Source organism: Watersipora subatra, chromosome 1, assembly GCF_963576615.1.
Source record: "Watersipora subatra chromosome 1, tzWatSuba1.1, whole genome shotgun sequence".
Taxonomy (NCBI): domain Eukaryota; kingdom Metazoa; phylum Bryozoa; class Gymnolaemata; order Cheilostomatida; family Watersiporidae; genus Watersipora; species Watersipora subatra.
The window spans coordinates 2233547-2255603 of NC_088708.1; the positions used below are offsets into that span (position 1 = coordinate 2233547).

General features: G+C 38.4%; 2 protein-coding genes across 4 annotated transcripts; one reads left to right on the top strand and one right to left on the bottom strand.

Annotated features, from left to right (window-relative positions):
* The first annotated feature begins 587 nt into the window (after positions 1-587).
* Positions 588-18165, top strand: LOC137385768 (BTB/POZ domain-containing protein KCTD9-like). Of its 3 annotated transcripts, none has more exons than XM_068072316.1 (10): positions 588-631; positions 4726-4801; positions 5033-5160; positions 5267-5316; positions 5403-5558; positions 14074-14273; positions 15184-15279; positions 15691-15840; positions 15980-16085; positions 17176-18165. In XM_068072316.1, exons 2-10 carry the CDS (start codon positions 4733-4735, stop codon positions 17424-17426), a joined length of 1206 nt encoding a protein of 401 aa, XP_067928417.1. In that variant the 5' UTR covers positions 588-631; positions 4726-4732; the 3' UTR covers positions 17427-18165. The 3 variants fall into 3 exon arrangements, with proteins under 3 accessions (XP_067928417.1, XP_067928419.1, XP_067928420.1); XM_068072318.1 differs by having other exon boundaries at positions 5418-5558; XM_068072319.1 differs by lacking the exon at positions 588-631 and having other exon boundaries at positions 4738-4801; positions 5033-5152; positions 5418-5558.
* LOC137385843 (tachykinin-like peptides receptor 99D) lies at positions 17921-21134 on the bottom strand. The gene is made up of 6 exons (XM_068072416.1): positions 21127-21134; positions 20646-20853; positions 20006-20214; positions 18614-18730; positions 18276-18443; positions 17921-18052 (listed from the first exon to the last, which is right to left on the bottom strand). Exons 1-6 carry the CDS (start codon positions 21132-21134, stop codon positions 17992-17994), a joined length of 771 nt encoding a protein of 256 aa, XP_067928517.1. The 3' UTR covers positions 17921-17991.
* Positions 21135-22057: the final 923 nt, after the last annotated feature.

A 22057-nucleotide genomic window follows, 5' to 3' on the forward strand; every position in this document is an offset into this window, starting at 1 on the left:
AACAATCCAGCAATATTATTTGTTAATTGATGGAAATCGGCCGTAAGAAGGAAGCCTGGTCATTAATACCACGAGCTAGTAGACTACGTGTTTGCAAACTCTGTAGTTGAGTAGGATCAATAAGTATTGTGAATTGTAGTAGGAATGTAGTAAGGTTTTATCGACCCTTGTTACGATGCTGACAAAACAAAAACTGTATTTACTATCATTACTACTAGCTAATAAGCTAACGTTATAAATAAATTTGCATATACGCACAACATGATACCAAGAATACATTTTCAAAAGACTGGCAAACGTAAGAAGTAACCAGTCATTAGTTTTTAGACCAAAATGTTGCGTACGGAATAATTAAGGTTATTTTATTTAGTTTCATCTAAAGCGTTTTCTAGTTAGTACGACAACGACAATTGTTAACAGTTTGCTTGATAACATTTGCCATAAAATTTCGATACTCCAATTTTTACCAATACACACGTATTTGTAGTAGTCTCGGCGAATAGTTAGGACGTTTTAACCCACGATCGCCGCTGAGCCGATAGTTCGGCATTCGAGTACTGAACGGAGTAGCCATAGTCAATGGGAGCGACTCGACGAAGTTTTTGCGTTTTATTCCGTTGTCGCTCAAAAGGTAAAATACGTGTTGGGCATAACTAAATTATGTGAAAACTCTATTGCTTGCATTTTTAATAGAAAAATTTGTTTCCAAGTGTATATGTAGATTGATGATTTTTTACATTAGCTCCTGTTGTTTTACCATTGACGAAGTAGAACCATCGAGCGACTTCTTCCTAGGGGAATAATTTCTTTCCTTTATCAAGTCCTAGGGAAGAATCTTATCATGTTAGACTTGTTTTATGACTAATCGTGCATTTGTACCAACATGTTGCTGTTGCTGTTTTGTACCTAACCAGACAACCGGTATGTTGCTGACAACACACTGGCTGTCTGGTTTGGTGTTCCTCTGAGTTCACTGATTGTGTGCTCAAGAAGCTTTGATGATGTGTGTTTTTTGTGGCTAGGAAAATTTTTTCTTTCGTACCACTGCTATGGTACCAATTTTTTATGTTCTTGTGTTTGGTATATATATTTCATCATGCACTTTGATAACTGGCAATCTTCTCCTTAAACGTCTTGATAAGTAGTGAAAGCCAATGAATTGAAATAAAATTGTTTTAGAGTGTGGTGGGTACAGTGCTTATTTTAGGCAGCTCCAAGTTATTTTCTTAAGAGCGACACACTAGGGCTCTGCTGAAACCAGCAAGGCGCGCGCGTTGAACTCATCGCTTCCTATATTGCAATCTGCGGAACCCAACAGGAGGAAGCTGAAACCAACTCTCTTGTGCTCTGAAGAGACCAACAGAGCAACAACTCTGGTCCCTTTGAATACAAGCCCTGTTCGACATAGTGGAGAAGGGCTCTATAAGTTCATCTCTAAACGAGTGAAATGCTCTCAACGACTAAAAAAGGGTCCCTGTGTCTGCCAAAATCTAGGAGATTAGCCCTTGCAGATGATTGTCATTTTTAGTTGCTTTTCATAGGTGATGATACTCTAGAGTTAGGAGAGGTAGGTTCTCAGGAGCCTTTGCCACAAAAAACACGTCTGAGTGGGCCACCTGTGCCACTGGGGGGCTCCATGTGAGTCTCGAGACAGCATGTCTGTGGTTAGCTGCTCTTTTCCAGGTCTCCAAAGCACTTTAAACCCTCGTACATTTGCAAAGTGAGCAGAAAAGCTTGAACCCATCTGGTTGCTTTGTGTACAGAATTTCTAACGATAGCCTCCAAAGGTTAGTAGTCCGTCTGTACTGTCACGTCCATGTTTCTGAATACGAACTGGTCAATCTTGGTGATTGCAAACAAGATAGCGAGCATTTCTAGGTCTATAAGAGCATAATGCGTTTCACTAGTGGTTAATGAGCGAGATACATATGTCACTGGCTTTTTGTGCTGTAAAAGAACTGCCCTTACACTGGCCGTTGCTGCAACTGTCTGAATGACTGCTGATGATTTAACATCAAAGTACTGTAATGTCTCGACTTTGCTGAGCATCTCCTTCAGTTTAAAAAATGCTTCCTGATGGGTATCTTTCCACACAAAATCTTTCTTGATCACCATGAATCCTAGAGGCTCCGACTCTGCCGATAGATTTGGACCAAACTTTGACATGTAGGTCACATGTCGCAAGAAGCTCCTAATCCCTTCTGGTGATGCTGGTCGCTCCATCTTGGAAATGGTTCCACCTTTTAGAATCTGGTTTCACCTTTTAGAGTCTGGTTTCAGCCCATTTGACGTGAGCACATGGCCAATGTACGGCAGTTTGTGCTCAAGAAGTTTACATTTGTCCCTGTTCAGTCTCAGACCCACGTTTCTGGCACATTCCAGCAGACCTCATTGTCTTGTAGTCATGTTCCTTCCTGTCTCAGGCATATACAAGTATGTCGTCAGCTACCACTGTTACCTCTTCCAGTCCCACAAGAGTGTCAGCCAGCCTTCTCTGAAATTTCTCTGGTGCACTGGATATGCCAAGTGGCATCTTCAGGTACTTGTAGCGCCCATTTGGAGCCAGGAGGTGGTTAATTCTGTTGAGTCATCTGATAATTTGACTTGTTAGAAACCACTTGCAACATCACAAAGGGAAAAGTATCTTGCAGCATTCAACTGAGGCAATGTCTTCAAGGGTTGGCATGGGTATGTGATTCCTCTTGGTGGCTTTGTTCAGATTTTATGGATCAATGCAGATGCGTACTGTCACATTAGGCTTTCTGACAGGCTGCATATGGCAGATCCACTTGGTTGGGGTATCTACTTTTGTTATAACTTCACATGGCTCTAGCCTGCTTCGTTCTTTCATGACATCCTTTTTCATCGTCAGCAGTATCTTTCGTAGGCGTACCTGGACTGGCCTCACAGCAGCATCAAGCTCAATGTTGTATTTACCAGGCAGAAGTTTGAGTCCTTGAAAAACATCCTTATACCCTTGCAGTAGAACATCACCTTCGGCGTCAGATACCAGGTTAATCTGCTGTGTCAGGTGTATGAGCCCTGGATCTAAGCATGTTGTGATCGACAACAAGCTGCGCTGAGCAGTGCAAATTACCAGAAATTTAAGTTCATGCGTATGGCCGCTTCCAGCTTAAGCTTCCAGGAGACACCAACCCAGTGGCGTACATGAACCATCGTAGAAAATCAGTTGGGTTGTAGTCTTTTACAGTTTTGGTTTTCTTAACCATCTTAAGTCTTTCAGTCAAAATGTTTTATGTGGCACTGGTGTCCAGCTAAAAACCCAAAACTGTTTTCCGTTGCCCCGTGGTAACATCAAGAGAGACCAGGAGCTTTCTTTTTTATTGCTTAATAGACAGACTGATGCTCAGCTCTTCATCCGAAGAGTAGTTCCAAGTAGTACTAGCTGGGTGGGGTTTTTCCCTTTCAAGTTTGTCTTCCCTTTTTTCCTTTGTTTGCCGCTTAGACGTGCAACAAATTGAATAGTGATTCATTTTACCACATTTTCAACACTGCTTGCCATAGATCAGGCATGACCTGGGTAGGTGCTTTATCGCACAGCATTGACATGCTCCTGTTGGGTTCTCAGTCGGCCTAATACTTTGTTGTTCCTTGTTACCATGTGCTACCAGCTTAACTTGCTCCTCAAATCTAACTTCGATTGCTATCAGATCTCTATTTGCACTCTCAACAGAGCAGCATATGTCCAATGCCACAGTCAGAGTTATGTTAGACTTTCCAAACAGTTGGCGGCGAATGCGAACCCTGCAAACCCTGAGAATGAGAACCTGTAGAATGAGAGCCTGCAGAACCACGTGCTCATATAGTTCACCTAAGTTTCGAAGCCTTGCTATGTTATGAAGTTCTGTCACAAACTCATAACTGAAAGCCTACTCTGTTTAGGCGTCTTTATTTTATGCGTCACTGTCACCATATTTATACGAGCTGCACAGTATTCCTCCAACTTTTCACAAACTGTCTCAAAGTCATTTTTATTAGTTGCTTGAGTCCATGTGAATGAGGCAAATATGTCCTGACCCATAGGGCCAATCGTTCTCAATAGAAGAGCTACTGTGACCGAGTCTGCTCGAGTATTTTCTGATGCTGTGATGAATAAATCAAAGTTTCTTTTAAAAAATTTTCATTGATTGGGGAGGCCATTGCCCTTCTTCAACGACTCAGGACTCAACAGCCTTGCCATTGTTAAATCAAGTCATTCCCACCACTAGTAGTAATGTTAGCTGTCAGTGATGCGCTTCCATCTGGACTGACCAAAAAGAATTGTCCAAGACTGAATGTCAAGTATAGCCCACACACTCGCTACGCTCTAACCAACCTTACTGCACTCAGGCACCATGTGTAATTATGATATGCAAAGTGAGGTTAAGTGGTCTAGGCCCCACACTCAGGGTAAAGTTTAACATTACTCTTTGGTAATAACTTGTGTGTCGTTTTTGGGCATGGCCAATCCAAAGAAGGCCTTGCCCATGCCCGCTAATATATTAGTAGTAAACATGACTTGCTATGCAAAACAGTAATATGCCGAAATAATAATAAAATGCAATCTGCAACAGTAGTAGTAGCATACCTAAATATTCTACACAATCTAGACAAAGGTTGGGTTCCAATAGTGTAGTGTGTTCTGTTGTTGTTTGGAGACATTACTCGTTTACATTGGTATTCAGTAAGCATTTAAGCTGCTATTTTTTGTTTGTTGATATGCAGATTGAGAATGGAGTCCACTCAATTCAACAAGTGCAGAATCAGTGTTTTTAAGAACGGAGATCACACAGTGTCATGTGTAAGTCCACCAAATTTTTTGTTTTTTATTAATGCTATGATATTTAGCTAAATCTGTCTTGCGCATGTACATATGACACTTGTTTGACTCATAGATCAGCTTCTACAACGGTTTGAGTGATTTAAATGACCAGCAAACAATAGAACTCATAAAAGTGAACTGGTTTCTGTGTGATAATTTGTGTCATTTTTCTACCATCGCGAGCCGAGACCTTAATGTTCTGTTATTTAGGTATTGCTTTTGTGTCATTCCTCACTCGAAGAGCTTATGAAGGACATAGCCATTCTGCTGAATGTAGCCAAGATTTCCCTCCTGTTCAACAATCATGGTGCTCTTATCAGGGACATACAGGTGATTAGGTATGCTAACCATTGTAGAAAACTTGAAGATAGCTAATAGTTGTATTTAGAATATATGATGTTTGTGTGACATTCTCATAACAAGTGTCATTTGATGCCATTTTAGAGATGAGGATGTTGTATACGCTGCTGCTGTTGCAACAGAGCTATTTGAAGGTGAATCTCAATATTCTACATCTCAATATTCTACATCCTTTATCTGTTTCTCAGCACTCGTGCTTTCATGCAGCTTATGTATTTAGCAAATCTCACTGTAGGACGCACCTGTTTAGCTAAAACTAGAAACCTGGAGTGGATAACATTAAATATTGGAGGGTACCGTGTTACTACTACAAAAGATACACTGACTACGAAAGAACCTGGAAGCATGTTAGCCAGAATGTTCTCACAGGCTGACGGTAAGAACATTTTGACTCGCAAAATTACAGTCAAACCCTGACTGATAATTGTTGTAATATATGAATTTTTCAGTATAATATGACATAAAATTTGATCAAACACTTGCTTCAACATTCGACATAATTTTCCAACATGCATTTTCTGAAAGGTTGATTTGCAACAAAATTCGTATTACAGTTATTTGGTATCAAAAGGTTCATCATGCTTTACTCTGATGTGTTGTAGGTGCAAAATATGTGGAAATGTGATTACAAGCTCTTGAAAGCGCAAAAATGAACACTTAATCGCAGCCATCACGCAAACGCCGTAGATTGGAATCCTTCTCCAAAACGGCTCAAATGGGACCTAGTTGAGCACGATGTGCTTCTGTTTATACCTTTGTGCAACTTCATTCTTCGAAATATTTTTACAAATATACTTCATGCATTCAATACAACCATGTCTATTGTCCTTACGCGTCTGTTTCATTATCATTGTAATGCTGTCACTTTGAGCACTGATATCTCAAAGCCGAGCCTAAAAATTAGTTTCAATTTTTAACCTTAGCTCGAAGGAGTACATATCATCTTCTAATAAACATGAAGAGCTTGTTGGTCACCTGTGATAGTCGCAAAATGCTGCAGAAATTATTCGCGCTATTTGGCAGGAAGCATGGATCACATGATCAAATTACGATTAGATGATTAGACCAAGCTGATAACATCATAACCAGCACAACCACGTGATAACATCACATGTCGAAACAATAACCGTGACGAGTTGAGTACGTCGTCGAAATAAAGGAATTTCAACGTTTTCGTGATGGCTGCGATTAACTGTTCATTTTTGAGCTTTTTAAGAGCTTGTAATCACATTTCCACATGATTTGCACCTACAACACAGTAGAGTAAGACATGGTGAGCCTTTTGATACCAAATAACTGTAATGTGAATTTTGTTGCAAATCAACCTTTAGTACATTCTTACGCTGTGAGTGATCTTTTACACAGTTTGGTTCTACGGGTGTCTCACATATATTAGACAGTGCTTCATACTTCACTTTTTTCCTCACTACTGTGTAGTTATGAGTCTTTTATCCTCACTACTGTGTAGTTATGAGTATTTTCTCCTCACTACTGTGTAGTTATGAGTATTTTCTCCTCACTACTGTGTAGTTTGAGTCTTTTTTCCTCACTACTGTGTAGTTATGAGTATTTTCTCCTCACTACTGTATAGTTTGAGTCTTTTTTCCTCACTACTGTGTAGTTATGAGTATTTTCTCCTCACTACTGTATAGTTTGAGTCTTTTCCGCTCACTACTGTGTAGTTATGAGTCTTTTCTCCTCATCACTGTGTAGTTATGAGTATTTTCTTCTCACTACTGTGTAGTTTGAGTCTTTTCTTCTCACTAATGTGTAGTTATGAGTCTTTTTTCCTCACTACTGTGTAGTTATGAGTCTTTTCCCTTCACCACTGTGAAGTTATGAGTCTTTTCTCCTCGATACTGTGTAGTTATGAGTCTTTTTTCCTCACTACTGTGTACTTATGAGTATTTTCTCACAACTGTGTAGTTATGAGTCTTTTTCCCTCACCACTGTATAGTTAGGAAGGGATGAAGTACCCGTGTGGCATTGACATGTGAATTGTGGTCAACGTAGTTACTCTGTTGATAATTCGGATTACCTCCATATTTGCTCCTATTATTTTACTTACCGTATATTGTTCCTATTACTGTTCCACATTTTACCTACATAAAGCAGTATCAGTTGTAATGTTCAAGACATAATGTATTATCTTTTTTGCTTTTACTAGCAGATGTCTGCTTTTGAAGAGCACATAGAGAAATCTCAAGGTGTGAATACTGTTTGATTTTTTTGTTGATTTTAACATTCAACATATCATTCCTAGACAGAAAACTGCTGAAATATTCAAAGTAGCTACTTGTTTCATATCAGTGTCTTCAAGGCTGATATTTGTTGTTGGTTGGGATCTTTTGAGCACTACTAGTGTATCTCTGTTCTTTTACGTTATCTCTTGAAGCAGTCATACTACATCATTAGACAGTTCTGGAACTCTTCCTTATTATCCAGTTGAGGTATCAGCATGGGCCAGGATCCTGGTCAACAGCTGGGTATCTGCTACTTCATTAATGACAAGATCATAGTACATAATGAAAAGCAGCAAAGAAAGTATGCTACCCTTTCTTCCTCAAGTTGTTTTCTCTCTCCCATAGAGACTAAGGAGCGACTGCTCAACTCATATGTTCTTATAATTGTTCTTTGAAGATGCTAGGGAGCAGTATAAAGTTCTAGCATTTTCCACAGACTAACCCTAGGAACTACGAGAAGCTTTTTCTCAACTTAAGAATTAGAGTAACCAGTCACCTATTAAGAGTGACTGGTTATACATCAAGTGTTTGTCCATGACACATTTGTTGTTGAAAATAAATTCCACAGCATCTCTGTTGTGTTTAAACCCATGTGGCCATACACCCAATTGGCTCCCCGTCAAATACTCTAGTTTTTTTCATCTTCCACGAAGCTTCACAATATGATTTAGTAAATAAACTCTTCAATAATTCCTACTAGCTAGATTGTTTTCATACAATTTGTACATAGCGCATATAACTGCTTACCTCCATTTAGATAGCATCTGTTCTGGCTGATATGCCTGTGTGAATAGTTTGCAATTATTGGTAAAGGAGTGGATCCTAGTTGTAATATTTCATTAGATATTAGTTGATTTCTGGCGCTTTTCATGGTATCAATGCTTTAATTGTCTCTTCTGCTTCACTGATGGCGGCTTGGCATCTCTTATTTCAAAATTTGTTTGATGGCTAGATTTGGTAGTTGATAGTTCATCCCGCTTCCCCCAAGGAACACACGCAGTGTGTTGAAGTAGTTCCTCTATTTTTCTGTTTTGGTTTTTCTGTTTCTTTTATTCTCTGCTGATCTGTTAATCTCTCTCCTTTTAAGATTTTTGATTTTGTATACCTTTTCTATAATATATTTTATCTTTGTTGTCTGCATGTTTTGGCTAGATGGAATATCATTTTTTGTTCTTTTGAATGTTTTCCTCCAGATCGTGGTCTACCAGCTTTCATTCTTCCTGTTCTTCTGCTTTGTTGCTTTCTCTCATAAACTCTCTGTCATTGATTTGTTTTTTTGAAGTTTGAAAGCTTCAGATTCGTCCTTCATCTTTTTTTCGCAGCCCCATTCTAAAGATTACATTTCTTTTTGCTGTTTCTGTATTAGTATCCTGTAGATTCCTCAAATACTTCATTCATGTCCAATGTTATTTAGTCCAACTCGCTTCAACATGCTCAATGAGTTCCTCAGTATATTTCCCAACTCTATTGAGGAACCCTAGAAATGTTATTTGTGTTTATCTTTTCATATTACAACTGTTGATAATTTTGGTATTTGTATCGGTTATATCTTGGTAGTCAAGAACATTGTTCTCATTACCACCAATCCGAGATCGCAGTCCAAAGAGACTGATGGTATTGCTTGTACGTCTCTCACTGTTTTAATATCTTGCATACAGAAAGGTCAATCATTTTCTTGATGTATTCACATGTTTCATTGTTTCATACCATACCAGGCTTCATACCATGTGCATTTATGACTGTCACACTATTACAAGCACATAGGTCTAAAATAGCGTTTCATTCCTCATTTGTGTATTCTATACTAAAGTGTTCAATATTGTTTCCATATCTTCCTATTTATCCCCATTGCCATTGAAATATTTAATGGTTATAATTTGTTCTTTTATGCTACTGACAGGTGTCTACCTCTTCTTGCACTCTACCATAAAAGGCGTTCTTCTCAACTTAAGGTCGTTGTTGCTGGAGCTCATATTATCATATATTTTACCTTTGAATCATTTCTGATGTTTTGTTTTCACACTGAGCTTTATAATTCTACTGTTAACACTCTCAATGCTGGTAATAGATGCCCCGATATCGTCATTCATAGCTCAGCTCACTCATTCTCTATTACATCTGCTGATGTAGGCATAATTTCATTGTATGACTCTATGTTCTTTGGTGCCCTTTGTTTCATAAAATACGTGTTATATCAATCTTTTATTCCTTCATCACCTTTAGTACTTTTTCTGTCTGCTCAACAAAAGGTTCCATCATTAAGCATTTCGAGCTGTAGTTAATTATTTTCTTCCGATTCATTCAGCTTTTTTCTTTTGAGTATTTGTAACAATCGTTATACCTGCAGTGACTTGTTAGGCCTACCTTGGGGCAAGCATGGCATCTGGCGTTAACCAGTATTTGCTGTTGTTGAGTCTCCACGGCAGGACATTGCAGATTGTTTTTTATCTGAAACGTCACAGTTTTTACTTTTGAAGTCATGGATCTCAAGAAAATTAGCACAAGTGACTGTAGTAGTAAAAGAGGACTACGTTTTGTTTAGAAATTCATCAAAAGATTTTAATAAAACTCAATCATCTTTGCGTTTTTTTTTAATTCTCCGAAGACTTACCGTATATACTCAATTATAGGACGCACCCTAGTATAAGACGCAGCATAAATTTCAGCCAATTATTGAGAATAAAGGGTAATTCAAGTATAGGACGCACTTCAATTGATTTTTTCACAAGTGAAATTTTCGCACGATCAATCGATTGTTTTCTCACTTTGAGGGCTCAGTTGACTGACAGGTAAGTTTTAACGCTAGAGTAAATTCAACTGAAGTCTGCCGGCAATCAATTTTGTACCGTAATTGGAATCAATAAATCTTTTCACATGCGCTGTTTTTGTGTTGTTTTTGTTTGTCATGAATAAATCTTTTGAAAACGAATCTGGTTGTTATTTTCTTGTCAGTCATGTGACTATCTTGGAAGTGAGCAATCATTCTTAATCTTCCTTATAAAGGCGTCCGTTTGACTCAATAATAAAAAGCTACGAAAACGTGAAATAATTCCATTTATTTATCACCTCACTCAGACATAGAAATATGAAATTCATTGCAATTTTTACAAGTAATTGTATACATAATAAAGTGACAAATGTTTATTTTCAAATGCCGTGGAATTCTTCTTCATCAAATGAATTTTCAAGGCGTTTCTTGGCTTGTTCCTCGGTGAGTACATCATCGTAGATTTCATTTTCGTCATCAGTGTCTTCATTTGTGTCGTTCACTTGATCAGTCTAGAGGATGTCGTCTTCTGTTCCGTTGAGGTTGTTACTGATAGAACATTCATTGAAGGATTTTTCGATCATCGGCGCTTTTTGCTCATCGGCGCATCATCTTACGTTTGTTGACTGAAGACATTTTTGCGAGCAATAAGTGGAGTTAAAAACAGTTAAAATCGCTGCGATTGTCTTCCGTCTACCCAGTGTCCGTCCCCTCTCGTGTACATGGTATACGGTATAGCAGTGGCCTGATAATCGGTGCTGCTTCATAGAAACACATGGCCCCTCGTGGTATGTTGCGATTATAAGACGCAGGTGAAATGTAGGCTGATTTTCAAGTCAAAAAAGTGCGTCTTATAATTGAGTATATACCGTAGTCTATATATACATGTATATAAATATAAGTGTTTGTCTGTCGTCTATTTGTTTTTATATATGTATATACTAGCTGTGCTTCCCAGCGTTGCCCGGGTATTAAAAATCAGCTTATAAACAATGAGAAGTGATGAGATTTGCTTACCACTTGCTGGCAGGCAACTCACCAGCAAGTGGCAGGCCCTAGCCAAGTGGCCTGGCACATTGCCAATGGAAAATTCCGCTAACCTAGTTAGTAAGCTTCAAATGCCGGTAGGCAATGACACTGTGTCAGCATTGTTGCCCAGCTAGGCTATTCTAATAATAGCTATAGCCGAAATGCAGACAGACACACGACACACAAACATACTTTGAGAAATATATATATAAGATATAAGAATATAAGAATAAGATATATCATGCTCATGATATCATGATATCATACTCATGCTACTGACAGTACTGTTTCGGCTATTGAAGCCTCATCAGTGCAGCTCAGAGCTCAGGCAAGGGACACAAATCCCATTACCAATGAGGGTTGACTTCCTGCTATGAAACTATTAAGTTGCCTCACAGACTTTAAGAAAGTCAATGTGCTGACACCAGAGTGCTCAAATCACAGAAGTGATGAGCTTTGCACAAAAGCTAATAGTGTCACACATCTCACAGAGTGCTCAACCAAACCGAAGAGAGGGAGCATATATACATGTATATACATGTATATATAAATCTCGGTGTTTGTCTGTCATTCGTGTGTCCGGTTATAGCAATTAAAATCTAGGAACAAAAAATCTGCTTCGAACAAGAATTGAACTTGGAACCACCAGTGCTGCAGACAGGTGAGCTAACCAATACACTATGCTGTCCTTGTAATCGTGTAATTAAAATAATTGAGCACATACTTGGGCAGCATTTTTGAAAATACTATTGGTTACTGCTAGCACGCTTGATGATCATGATTGTGTGAGAGATCATGACGGGTAACAATTATAAGCACTAGCTGGCTTCAGACTGACGAACACAGCTCTTACTGTAGCAAAGATTTAGACTAACTTAAGTCACTCAAATTCATTGGGTAGAGAAACTTAGCCAATGGCAACTACGTTACCTGCCACTGTTTATAAGCTTGTTTTTATTTCCCGTGCAACGCCGGACATTCGGCTAGTACTATATGTAGTATTTATCACGAGAAAAAAAGCAGAAGTTATGCAGCGAAAAGAACCTGAAATAAGTGAAAGAGGAGAGGCTGGCTGTGATAATTGAAAATAGAATATAAAGAATATCAAAAATTAAAACAAAATAAATATCAATATGTTAAGGTCCAAACACACAAGGCGATTTTGTCATGAGAAGGGCGGAGATATCGCTGGCGTGTGCCTAAACGCACTTGAGTGATTCACCAGGAAGCGATATAGTGAGCGCACACACAAACTGCCAATAAAATTCCGTATCATTAGTCTTCGGAGTTGTTAATAAATTTAAGTCAATATGGTGCCATCTAGGCAACGACGTAACAACTTCCGCTTTTGTTAATCTCACTTTCACGGATTGTACACTACAAGAAGACATAAGGAAAAACGATTCTTGTATTTTTAATAGTAATATTTTACAATTTTTATATATAGTTTACTTTATTGTAGTTTTTTATATTTAATATATTGAATATTAATCCTTCTCAAGATAGTCAACCTGCGCAACGATTGACTCCAAATGTTGGTTTTCAACTGGGTTTTTTGTAATTTTTGTGTGTTACGCTGTGCAGGACTGGGAGTGCTTTTATTAAATTTATGAACAATTCAGTGTTTGTTCTCATGATGTTTCAATCATAACAAAATAGCAAAATGTTGATGCTGTACGTTGGTGAACATCGATAAGAAATATTTACCCGCCATAAAATTGCATTCTGTGAAAAACCAACCAATCGAAATGCATCTCGCTAGCAATAAAGTTGTGATAGAGAATGTCTAGCGTTATCGCTTTGCATAGGCTCGCTGAACGAGTTCTAGCGCAGATTAGCGCCACGCAGCGCGATATCATGCTAAATATCACCTACTGTGTTTTCACCTTTACATTATTGTAAAGTTCATGTAGTTTAATCTAGACTAGCTTTATATCTTGATCAAGGCTACTTATGCATCAACCATATTCTATAATTGATGGTTGATTTCCCAAGCTGCACATACATGTACATGTGCTTGTCTATAATGTGAAAGCAAAGTGACAGAAAAATATTTTGTTTATTATTTGTTTAGTTTCTTCCAAATTACTGTGATTTTTACATTTATTTCCTATAGTAGTTCTGTAGTTCTATTGCTATGTGAAGTTACCTGGGATATTTATCATGATCGTACAGCTGTGGAACAAATTAAATGCAATATATTCTTATGGGAATATTTTTTCAACATCCGATGATTTTGACATACAAATAGAATCTTGAAGTGAATGAACTTAAGCATGTCGAGGTTTGACTGTATCATGTTTGTTGTTTAGTCATTGATCTCATGGAACTACTGTCTTTAGTATAACTACAACAAAATATATGGCGCTTGTCCGCTGATCTGTCCTGTCACCTGTCTTTCTTGAACATAGTCTATGTAGCCTTAGTCATCCGTCTTCCTTGAACATAGTCTATAGTCTATGTAGCCTTAGTCATCTGTCTTCCTTGAACATAGTCTATGTAGCCTTAGTCATCCGTCTTCCTTGAACATAGTCTATGTATCCTTAGTGTAATGCTGGTCTTACTAATATGTGCCTAGTCAGCTATATGTTGTCCATACTTAAGCCTTCAACTGTCAAGATATCACACTTAATATTCACCAGGCTTCATTCCAATTATGCTATTTTGTATTTGATCATATATACCAGCCTTCATATTCCATAGACATACTGTCTCTGATCATGTTTATTTGCCTTCATCACATCTGTACTGTACTGTATTGTATTGGCTAATATACACTAGCCGAGAGTCTCACAAGTAGCACACGAATCTTCTCTGTATTGATGAGTCTTATTGCTTTCATTCGGTTACAGACAACACATGGCTGAGCAGGGTTGATGAAACTGGGGCATATCTGATAGATAGAAATGGCCTTTACGCCGCGCCTATAATAAACTACCTTCGACATGGCCAGCTCATATTAGATGACTCCATCAATCCTGCGGGTGTGTTAGAGGAAGCCAAGTTTTTTGGCATAACTTCCATCCTACCTCAGCTCGAACAGCTAGTTCAAGTGAGCTGCTTGAATGAGCCAATCAGGTCTTATTTATTGCATTTCTTAGCTGGAACTAGTTAGTCGCACTAGATTATACTGTCGTGCATCACGCAAGTACAACTAAAGGATCAGTTGTTTCTTTATGTATATGTATGTCCATTTTTATTATTTTCCTCAAGTTCCAAAAGAGCGTTGGAAGCATAAGGTATATGGTAGTGCATGGAAACATAAGGTATATGGTAGCGTATGGAAACATAAGGTATATGGTAGCGTATGGAAACATAAGGTATATGGTAGCGCATGGAAACACAAGGTATATGGTAGCGTATGGAAACATAAGGTATATGGTAGCGCATGGAATCATAAGGTATATGGTAGCGTATGGAAACACAAGGTATATAGTAGCGCATGGAAACACAAGGTATATGGTAGCGTATGGAAACACAAGGTATATAGTAGCGCATGGAAACACAAGGTATATGGTAGCGTATGGAAACACAAGGTATATGGTAGCGCATGGAAACATAGGGTGTATGGTAGTGTATGGAAACATAAGGTATATGTTAACGTTTGGAAACATAAGGTATATGATAGCGTATGGAAACATAAGGTATATGGTAGCATATGGAAACGAGGTATATGGTAGCGTATGGAAACATAAGGTATATGATAGCGTATGGAAACACAAGGTATATGGTAGCGTATGGAAACATAAGGTATATGATAGCGTATGGAAACATAAGGTATATGGTAGCGTATGGAAACATAAGGTATATGATAGCGTATGGAAACAAGGTATATGGTAGCATATGGAAACGAGGTATATGATAGCGTATGGAAACTTTTTTGTATAACTTGACATTTTAAAGATTTATAAATTTTGCTTTGCTCTGATTACGTTTGTTCTCAAGTCTTTGTTTTTCACCAGATGAATGTTAAGCCAACAGATTATACACCGATTAACCGGCAACAGATGTCTCTCTCACTCATGACCACTCCAGCCAGCTGTGAGCTGAGATGTCAGGTAAAGCCTGATGTCCACCTTCAACAGTATTACCCATTCCTTGTCACCCTTCTTACAGCATCCTTATTATTATCATTCCTTGTAATGTTCTTATTCTTATCTCTCCGTATTCTATTCTTATACCTACTTATAGTATTCTTAACTCTCCGTATACTATCCTTATTCTTATCTCAGTTACGACTGTAGATTATCTCCCCTGTAGATTATCTCCCCTGGCATCATTAATTCACTCTCTTTTCATTTTATTCATTCACCACTAACTTTTCTTCTCTTAACCATTTTCTACTCTTTTTCTCAAAAAGGTTCATCAATTTGTTTCCTACTTTTTCCTGATCCGTAGTTGTTTTCTGTGCTTGTCAAAATTTTATCTTCACTTATCCGGCAGTTTCGACGGGCCCGCTTTTTTTCTAGGGACTCAATTTTTCTGGGGCTGACTTGTCCAAGTTGGATTTGCGGTTTGTCAACTTTAAATGCGCCAACTTGGTCAATACGAATTTGGCTGGAGCCAATCTTTCCAATGCCAACTTTGAGCGGGCTGAGATGAGCAACTCTATATTAGACGTGAGTCAAATTACCTCTTTCAACATTTACTATATATGTCTACGTGGACTGATGAAAGGTGCTGTTATTTCCTGAAGCTGCCTACCTATAGCTGCTATTAGGTATTATTGCAATTTTTTTGAGAATTATCTTATTGCAGGGAGCCAACATGATGGGAGCAAAGCTTCTTTGTGCCCAGTTAGAAGGAGCCTCAATGAAGGGGTGTAATTTTGAAGATCCAGCGGGTAGCAGAGCAAATATGGAAGGTATAGCTGGATTGTTTCCTTTTATCATTAGTAGCTATATGTTTTTTATCTTTAGTAGTTACTTTTCATTAGATAGTCGTCTTCTCTTCCATATTGCTCAATAGTTTCCGGCAGCTGCCCTACTTATCTCTACTTATCTCTACTTTCATTCTTAATTTATCGCTACAAATGTCTGTGTATGCATCTTGTGAATGACGATGAATGAAATTCAGCCTAGACACTGGCACGAGTCAGACAAACTAACTAGATTTGATTTAGCTGATATTGATGTGAAATCAAGCTTCTATCAACAATCGATTGTGGCAAATACAAAATGGTTGATTGACAGTAAAGATTTGCACTGTCAAAGGTTTTATTCCTTAGGTTGACGTTTGGTTAATTTATAAGTTGGCAAAACTTAGTAAAATTTATCACGTGTCCCAAAACCTTCCATTACCAGTGTAAGTTGGGAATTGTCATACCATTGTATACACAACCCACAGATTGCGATGGCCGCTTCATTGTTTGGTTTAGTCTTTCTCAATGTTACAGCTGCATTTGTAAACCAGCATAAAAGAGTTATTTTTAGTACATGATAATAAATGAGTTCAACTCTGTGTATCTGCCAAAAGGCAGCCCTAAACTAAAACTAAACCACAAAAGTACTCACGAGCCTAGTCAATGCTGACCATTAATTTTTGTTGTGTGTAGTTTATTCTATGAAACTAAATTGTCACATGAACTTCATTTTGTATAATTTATATAATTGGAGATTTAGTCCACGCACTTCAAATTGCACAGGCCTGTCTTAGGTACAGGAGGAAAAAATCTGTTGGCAACAGACACACCGTTACTTCATAATATATCTATAATAATTAAACATCACTTCATAATATATCTATGATAATTAAACGTCACTTCATAATATATCTATGATAATTAAAACATCACTTCATAATATATCTATGATAATTAAAACATCACTTCATAATATATCTATGATAATTGAACAGGTTTGTTGAGCCTAAAAAAATGATTTTCGGCGCTTGATTGCTTTAGGATTGTGTGACGGGACGCGTTTAAACCTATATCTTATTCCATATCTATTCAGGTGCTAATCTTAAACATGTCAACTTAGAGGGAAGTCACATGGCAGGAGTTAACCTTAGGGTCGCTACGCTAAAGAACAGTAAGCTGCGCAATTGCGACCTCAGAGGAGCGGTGCTCGCGGGTGCAGACTTAGAAAATTGTGACCTCACAGGATGCGACCTTCAAGAAGCTAATCTGAGAGGTGCCAACTTAGAGGGGGCAGCCTTTGCCATGATGCTCAATGCTCTGCACATGTCACAGACATTACGATGAAGATTTGATATCGGTGGCTCAAGCATGATCATGATGGTGCTCAGCGGCTAGTAAGTGATTTAGGTATGGCTTCTTAGCTGAACAGACTCGCTTTATACACAGCTTCTCTTTCGTATACTTTTGTAATACTTTTTTACCTTAAATTATTTTTTCTCACTTATTTTAACAGTTGTTGTATTATCCCATTATTTCATTCTTTAGTTTCGTTGCACAGATGATGGTGTTACAATTAAAAACAGCTAGCCCTATCATTATTATACGTATACTTTGGACACAATTAGAAAACGAAAGCTTGAAGTGACAATTAGCAAAATGAAAGCTGCGCCAAGCAAATGAAGAAAATATATAACGATATGCTAAGGTTTTGCACAGTTACAAACATGTTTACAAAATAGTGTACTGGCTATTCAACGGTGTTTGTTTTTTTAGTAAATGCCATGCTTTCCTTTGATGTTTTCACACAACCTTAACATAGTATTTAAGACTGAGGATATTCAACTTTTAGAAGTGCGGATACGGGGCTGAGTTGGTGCACGAGTTATACATTTTCCTTCTTAAGTAGCTCTCAGTTTGATGCGTGCCGCCAGCAAAATTGTCTCTTCATGCGGGCCAACTTTCGAAAGTCTCTGTAACATTCAGAAGTACATGCTAGGTCTTAACAAGCATTCTTTTTCTGTAGGTCTCAATAAATCCAGGCACATAATGATGGTGAAGCATTCTATCATTGAGTTCAACTTAATTTACATCCTTTTACTAACACAGACTTTTGCAGTGCTGCCAGATTATGCATGCACTGTAAATGTTCTCATTAACAACAATTTTAGCTGTGTAGCGGGAGAGATAGCTCACCTATCCATGATCAAGTACGTTATCGGAGAGGATAGGATACAAATGTATGTGCATATGTTGAAGACCATGTCCACAACCTCAAATACTGCTGGTTTCTCATTGATTCTCTTTGTCTTTGCTTCGGATACATCATACATCTTTTTGGACCAGTAGGGCAGCCACAGCAACCTATATTCATAAACATATGAATGAGAGCAGCCTGAAGCGGTGCCAACTTTGCCAATAGCTAAGTAATATCGCTGGGGTGTTGAACTACATCAGTAATAAGTGGTGAGGATACAATTCGATACATTCAGTCATTCAATGCACCATGTCGGATGCAGAGGACTATGTCTTACCCAAATATGATGACCATGATCATCATTATGACTGTAATTCTCCTCGCCGTTTTCTTTATTTTAAAGTGCTGGTCGGACAGTTGACTCGAGTCACTCACAGGTTTTCGTATCCACAGGCTAAAACGGTAAAGAGAGTTTGTCACATGGTGTAGCAACGTGTCACATGTCACACGTTGCTACAATACACAGATGTGTATTGTAGCAAAGCCATAAGGTAACTGAATAATGCTTTTATAAATACTGTGATTGTAGAGTCGTGACTCTCTAATGAAATCTTCTTACAAATCAGATTTTTTTGCACAATAGCTCACCTTTTCAAAGAGCAGGTGAAAAATGTGCTTTTCTAATTCCGTTGCATAATTACCTGTTGTAAGATTGACAGGCTAACTTTCCTCACTTTAGAAATTGAACAATTTTATTTTAATTGCCAAATTTCGATAGGAGACAACTCAGACTTTAGTATTAACCGTGGTAATGTCAGTGCAATATACAATTTAGAAGCCGAGATTTGACATTGGGATTTAGCTGTCACCTACGGCTTATAACCACCTTTTCATCATGCACTTTCATGTGTAGGAAGGACACATCAGAATCATGAGTAAGTACTATATATATAACTAGCTTTGCTACCCGGCGTTGCCCAGGTATTAAAAATCAGCTTATAAACAATGAAGGTAATGAGAGTTGCCTGGCACTCGCTATTAGCCTGGCACATTGCCAATGGATAATTTGAGTAAGCTTACTAATGAGAGCTACTCCTTTCCGTGACGTTAAGCCATCACTTTGCGTAGTGACCGAAAGCGGTAGCGTATTTGCTCCCAAATAGCGACATATATTGCCTGGCGTAATTATCAAGCTCATGTGGCTCAATTGGTAAGGCAGTCGGACTGGTAAGCGAGAGGTTCTGAGATCAAATCCTCTGCAATACAGATTCTTTATTCCAAGATGTTAATAGTTATAGCTGGACATATACAACGACGACAAACTTTGAGAAATCAATATAGACTAGCTGTGCTACCCGGTGTTGGCTGTGTTTTAAAATTCAGCTTATAAACAATGAGAGTTGCCTGCCACTAGTTATTAGCCTGAAACACTGCGATTGGATAATTTGAGTAAGCTAACTAATAAGAGCTACCGCTTCTCATGACACTCCGTCATAACGGAAAGCGGTAGCATATTTGCTCCCATATACCAACATACATCGCTCAAGGGACCTATTAAGCTCGTGTGGCTGAATTGGTAAGGCGTCGGACTGGTGAATGGGAGGGTCGGAGATCAAATCTTTGGTGGTACGGGTTCTTTATTCCAAGATTTTGATGGTCATATACAACGACGAACGAATATACAAACTTTGAGAAATAGATATAGGTATGAATATTGTGTTATACATACTGATGACTAATACTAATGTAACAGAAGCCGAAGATGCTCTGAGGAATGATGTACATGAGTATAAAAAATACAATGTCCGAGGTGTGCTTATTTGGCTTGCAGGCAGAAAACATGTCAAGATCTTGACAGTGTCCGTCAACAGTTTTCACCCCGGGTACCAACTCCCCCGTCTCATCATAATAGGCCAGGTCTGGCACAAACAATAGCTCCTACAAAAGCGTGTTATTTTGTAATATGCTCTAATATTTGTGATTCAACCAGTGATTCATAGAACTAATTTGCTCAAAATAAGTCACACATACTTCCCTTACTTTTTTTGACTTTCAACTTTGTGTAATCAGGTTACCAAGTTTTAAAAGATGAGTGAAAAACACGAGCTGTTGACAAGAAACATAAGAGAGTGTTATTCCTCATTCTAGGACCTATTTGGTCTATAGTGATCTACCAGAAAAACATCTGAGACAAGAGCAGCTCAACAATTCTAGTATACCACCAAGATTATCAGTAGCAGCAGATTGGTAACGTTTTGAGTAAGTTTTCTCAGTGAACTTACGCTCTGGAAAGAGTTCTCAGTGAAAATACGCTTTGGAAAGAGTTCTCAGTGAACTTACGCTTTGGAAAGAGTTCGCAGTGAACTTACGCTCTTGAAAAGCTTGATGTACTCATCAGAGCCGGACTCCAGAATAGCAGAGAGATCATTTGCAGAGAGCGATAGTCGCACTGTGTAGGCATCTCCGATGGCTACTAGAAGTCCAATCATCCATATAACTACCATACTGCAAGCTGATATAGCTTTCTTCTTTTCCTTTAGCTTGTAGTGAAATAGTGGATGGCAGATTGCTAAATATCTAAAAAACAATTAGAATCTTATATGCATAAAGTATTTCTGCTGCTGACACACATGTGATAAGTGCAATTTTTCCTTCCTGCTGTAAGAAGTTAGAATGAGAGCCATGATCATCTCTCGATGTACGAGGTAGAGTTCGGCCAAATGAGATGGGATTGCTGTGTTCAATTGTGTGACAATATTTGTTAGCCTTCTATAGGATAAAACGGACGTAGGAGAGATGAATGTGAATCTGTTTACCTGTCAATGGCGATGACGACCAGTGTGAGTAGACTGATACATATAGAGGCAGTCTGAAAATATACTCCTGCCTTGCACACACCCAATGCTGAGTTAGTCGGGAAGGAGAGCCAATTGAAGTCAACTAGTAAGAGAGCGGTTTGCATGGGTATGACGGTGAAGGCAAGCACAAGGTCCGCTATACTCAGTGATATCACATAGGCATCTATTCTGCAAGCAATAGAATCACATGTTAGCATTTTAGTAAATTCTCCAGATATAGGCAGTCATTAGAGAATAGAGTGCGGGATAGAGCCAGTGAGCTGGGACACACCTCGTGCGTTTAGGCTTGCCGGTTGTAATCCAAGCTATGAGAAGAATGTTTGCTGCAAGTCCAATGAAAAATATCAAACCTAGGATGCTGAGAAAGATGCTCTTCTCGCTTGATGTTGGTGGAATAGGAGCAAAGTTAACTGGCGCCATTTCTGCAAAAAGAACTCTTCATGAACGTTTGTTACATCCAAAATTTATACCTACAATGTACAATTACAAATGTAATGTACATTGTCCGTACATGTAATGTAGACTTCTTGACAACAATTTCATTCATCCCCAACCAGTGCATGCCTTAAAAGTTAGTTCAACAAGTAATGCTGGTAGATATTCTTTCCCAATATGTAGAGCTTTCCCTTTAGTTTCTTTATTTCACATGTAAATTATAAGTCGGCATCAGACGGTTAAAGGCTAGTTTGTTTAGCTAAGGTAAACAGGGCAGCCGAAAGAATAATTGGTTATTTTAACCTACCAAACGCCTTTGCCAGCCATTTCCTCATTTCTATTGGTATAAGACAGCCATCGTCTGCTATGCTCTCTGTGCTATTCACTGACATTGATCCAGTCTTCTCTAAGTTTTTGTTCACCTCACCGAATGCTTATGATCTGCTAACTGCTAAAGCAGCATTCATGGGAGGTCCTTAATAGCGGAC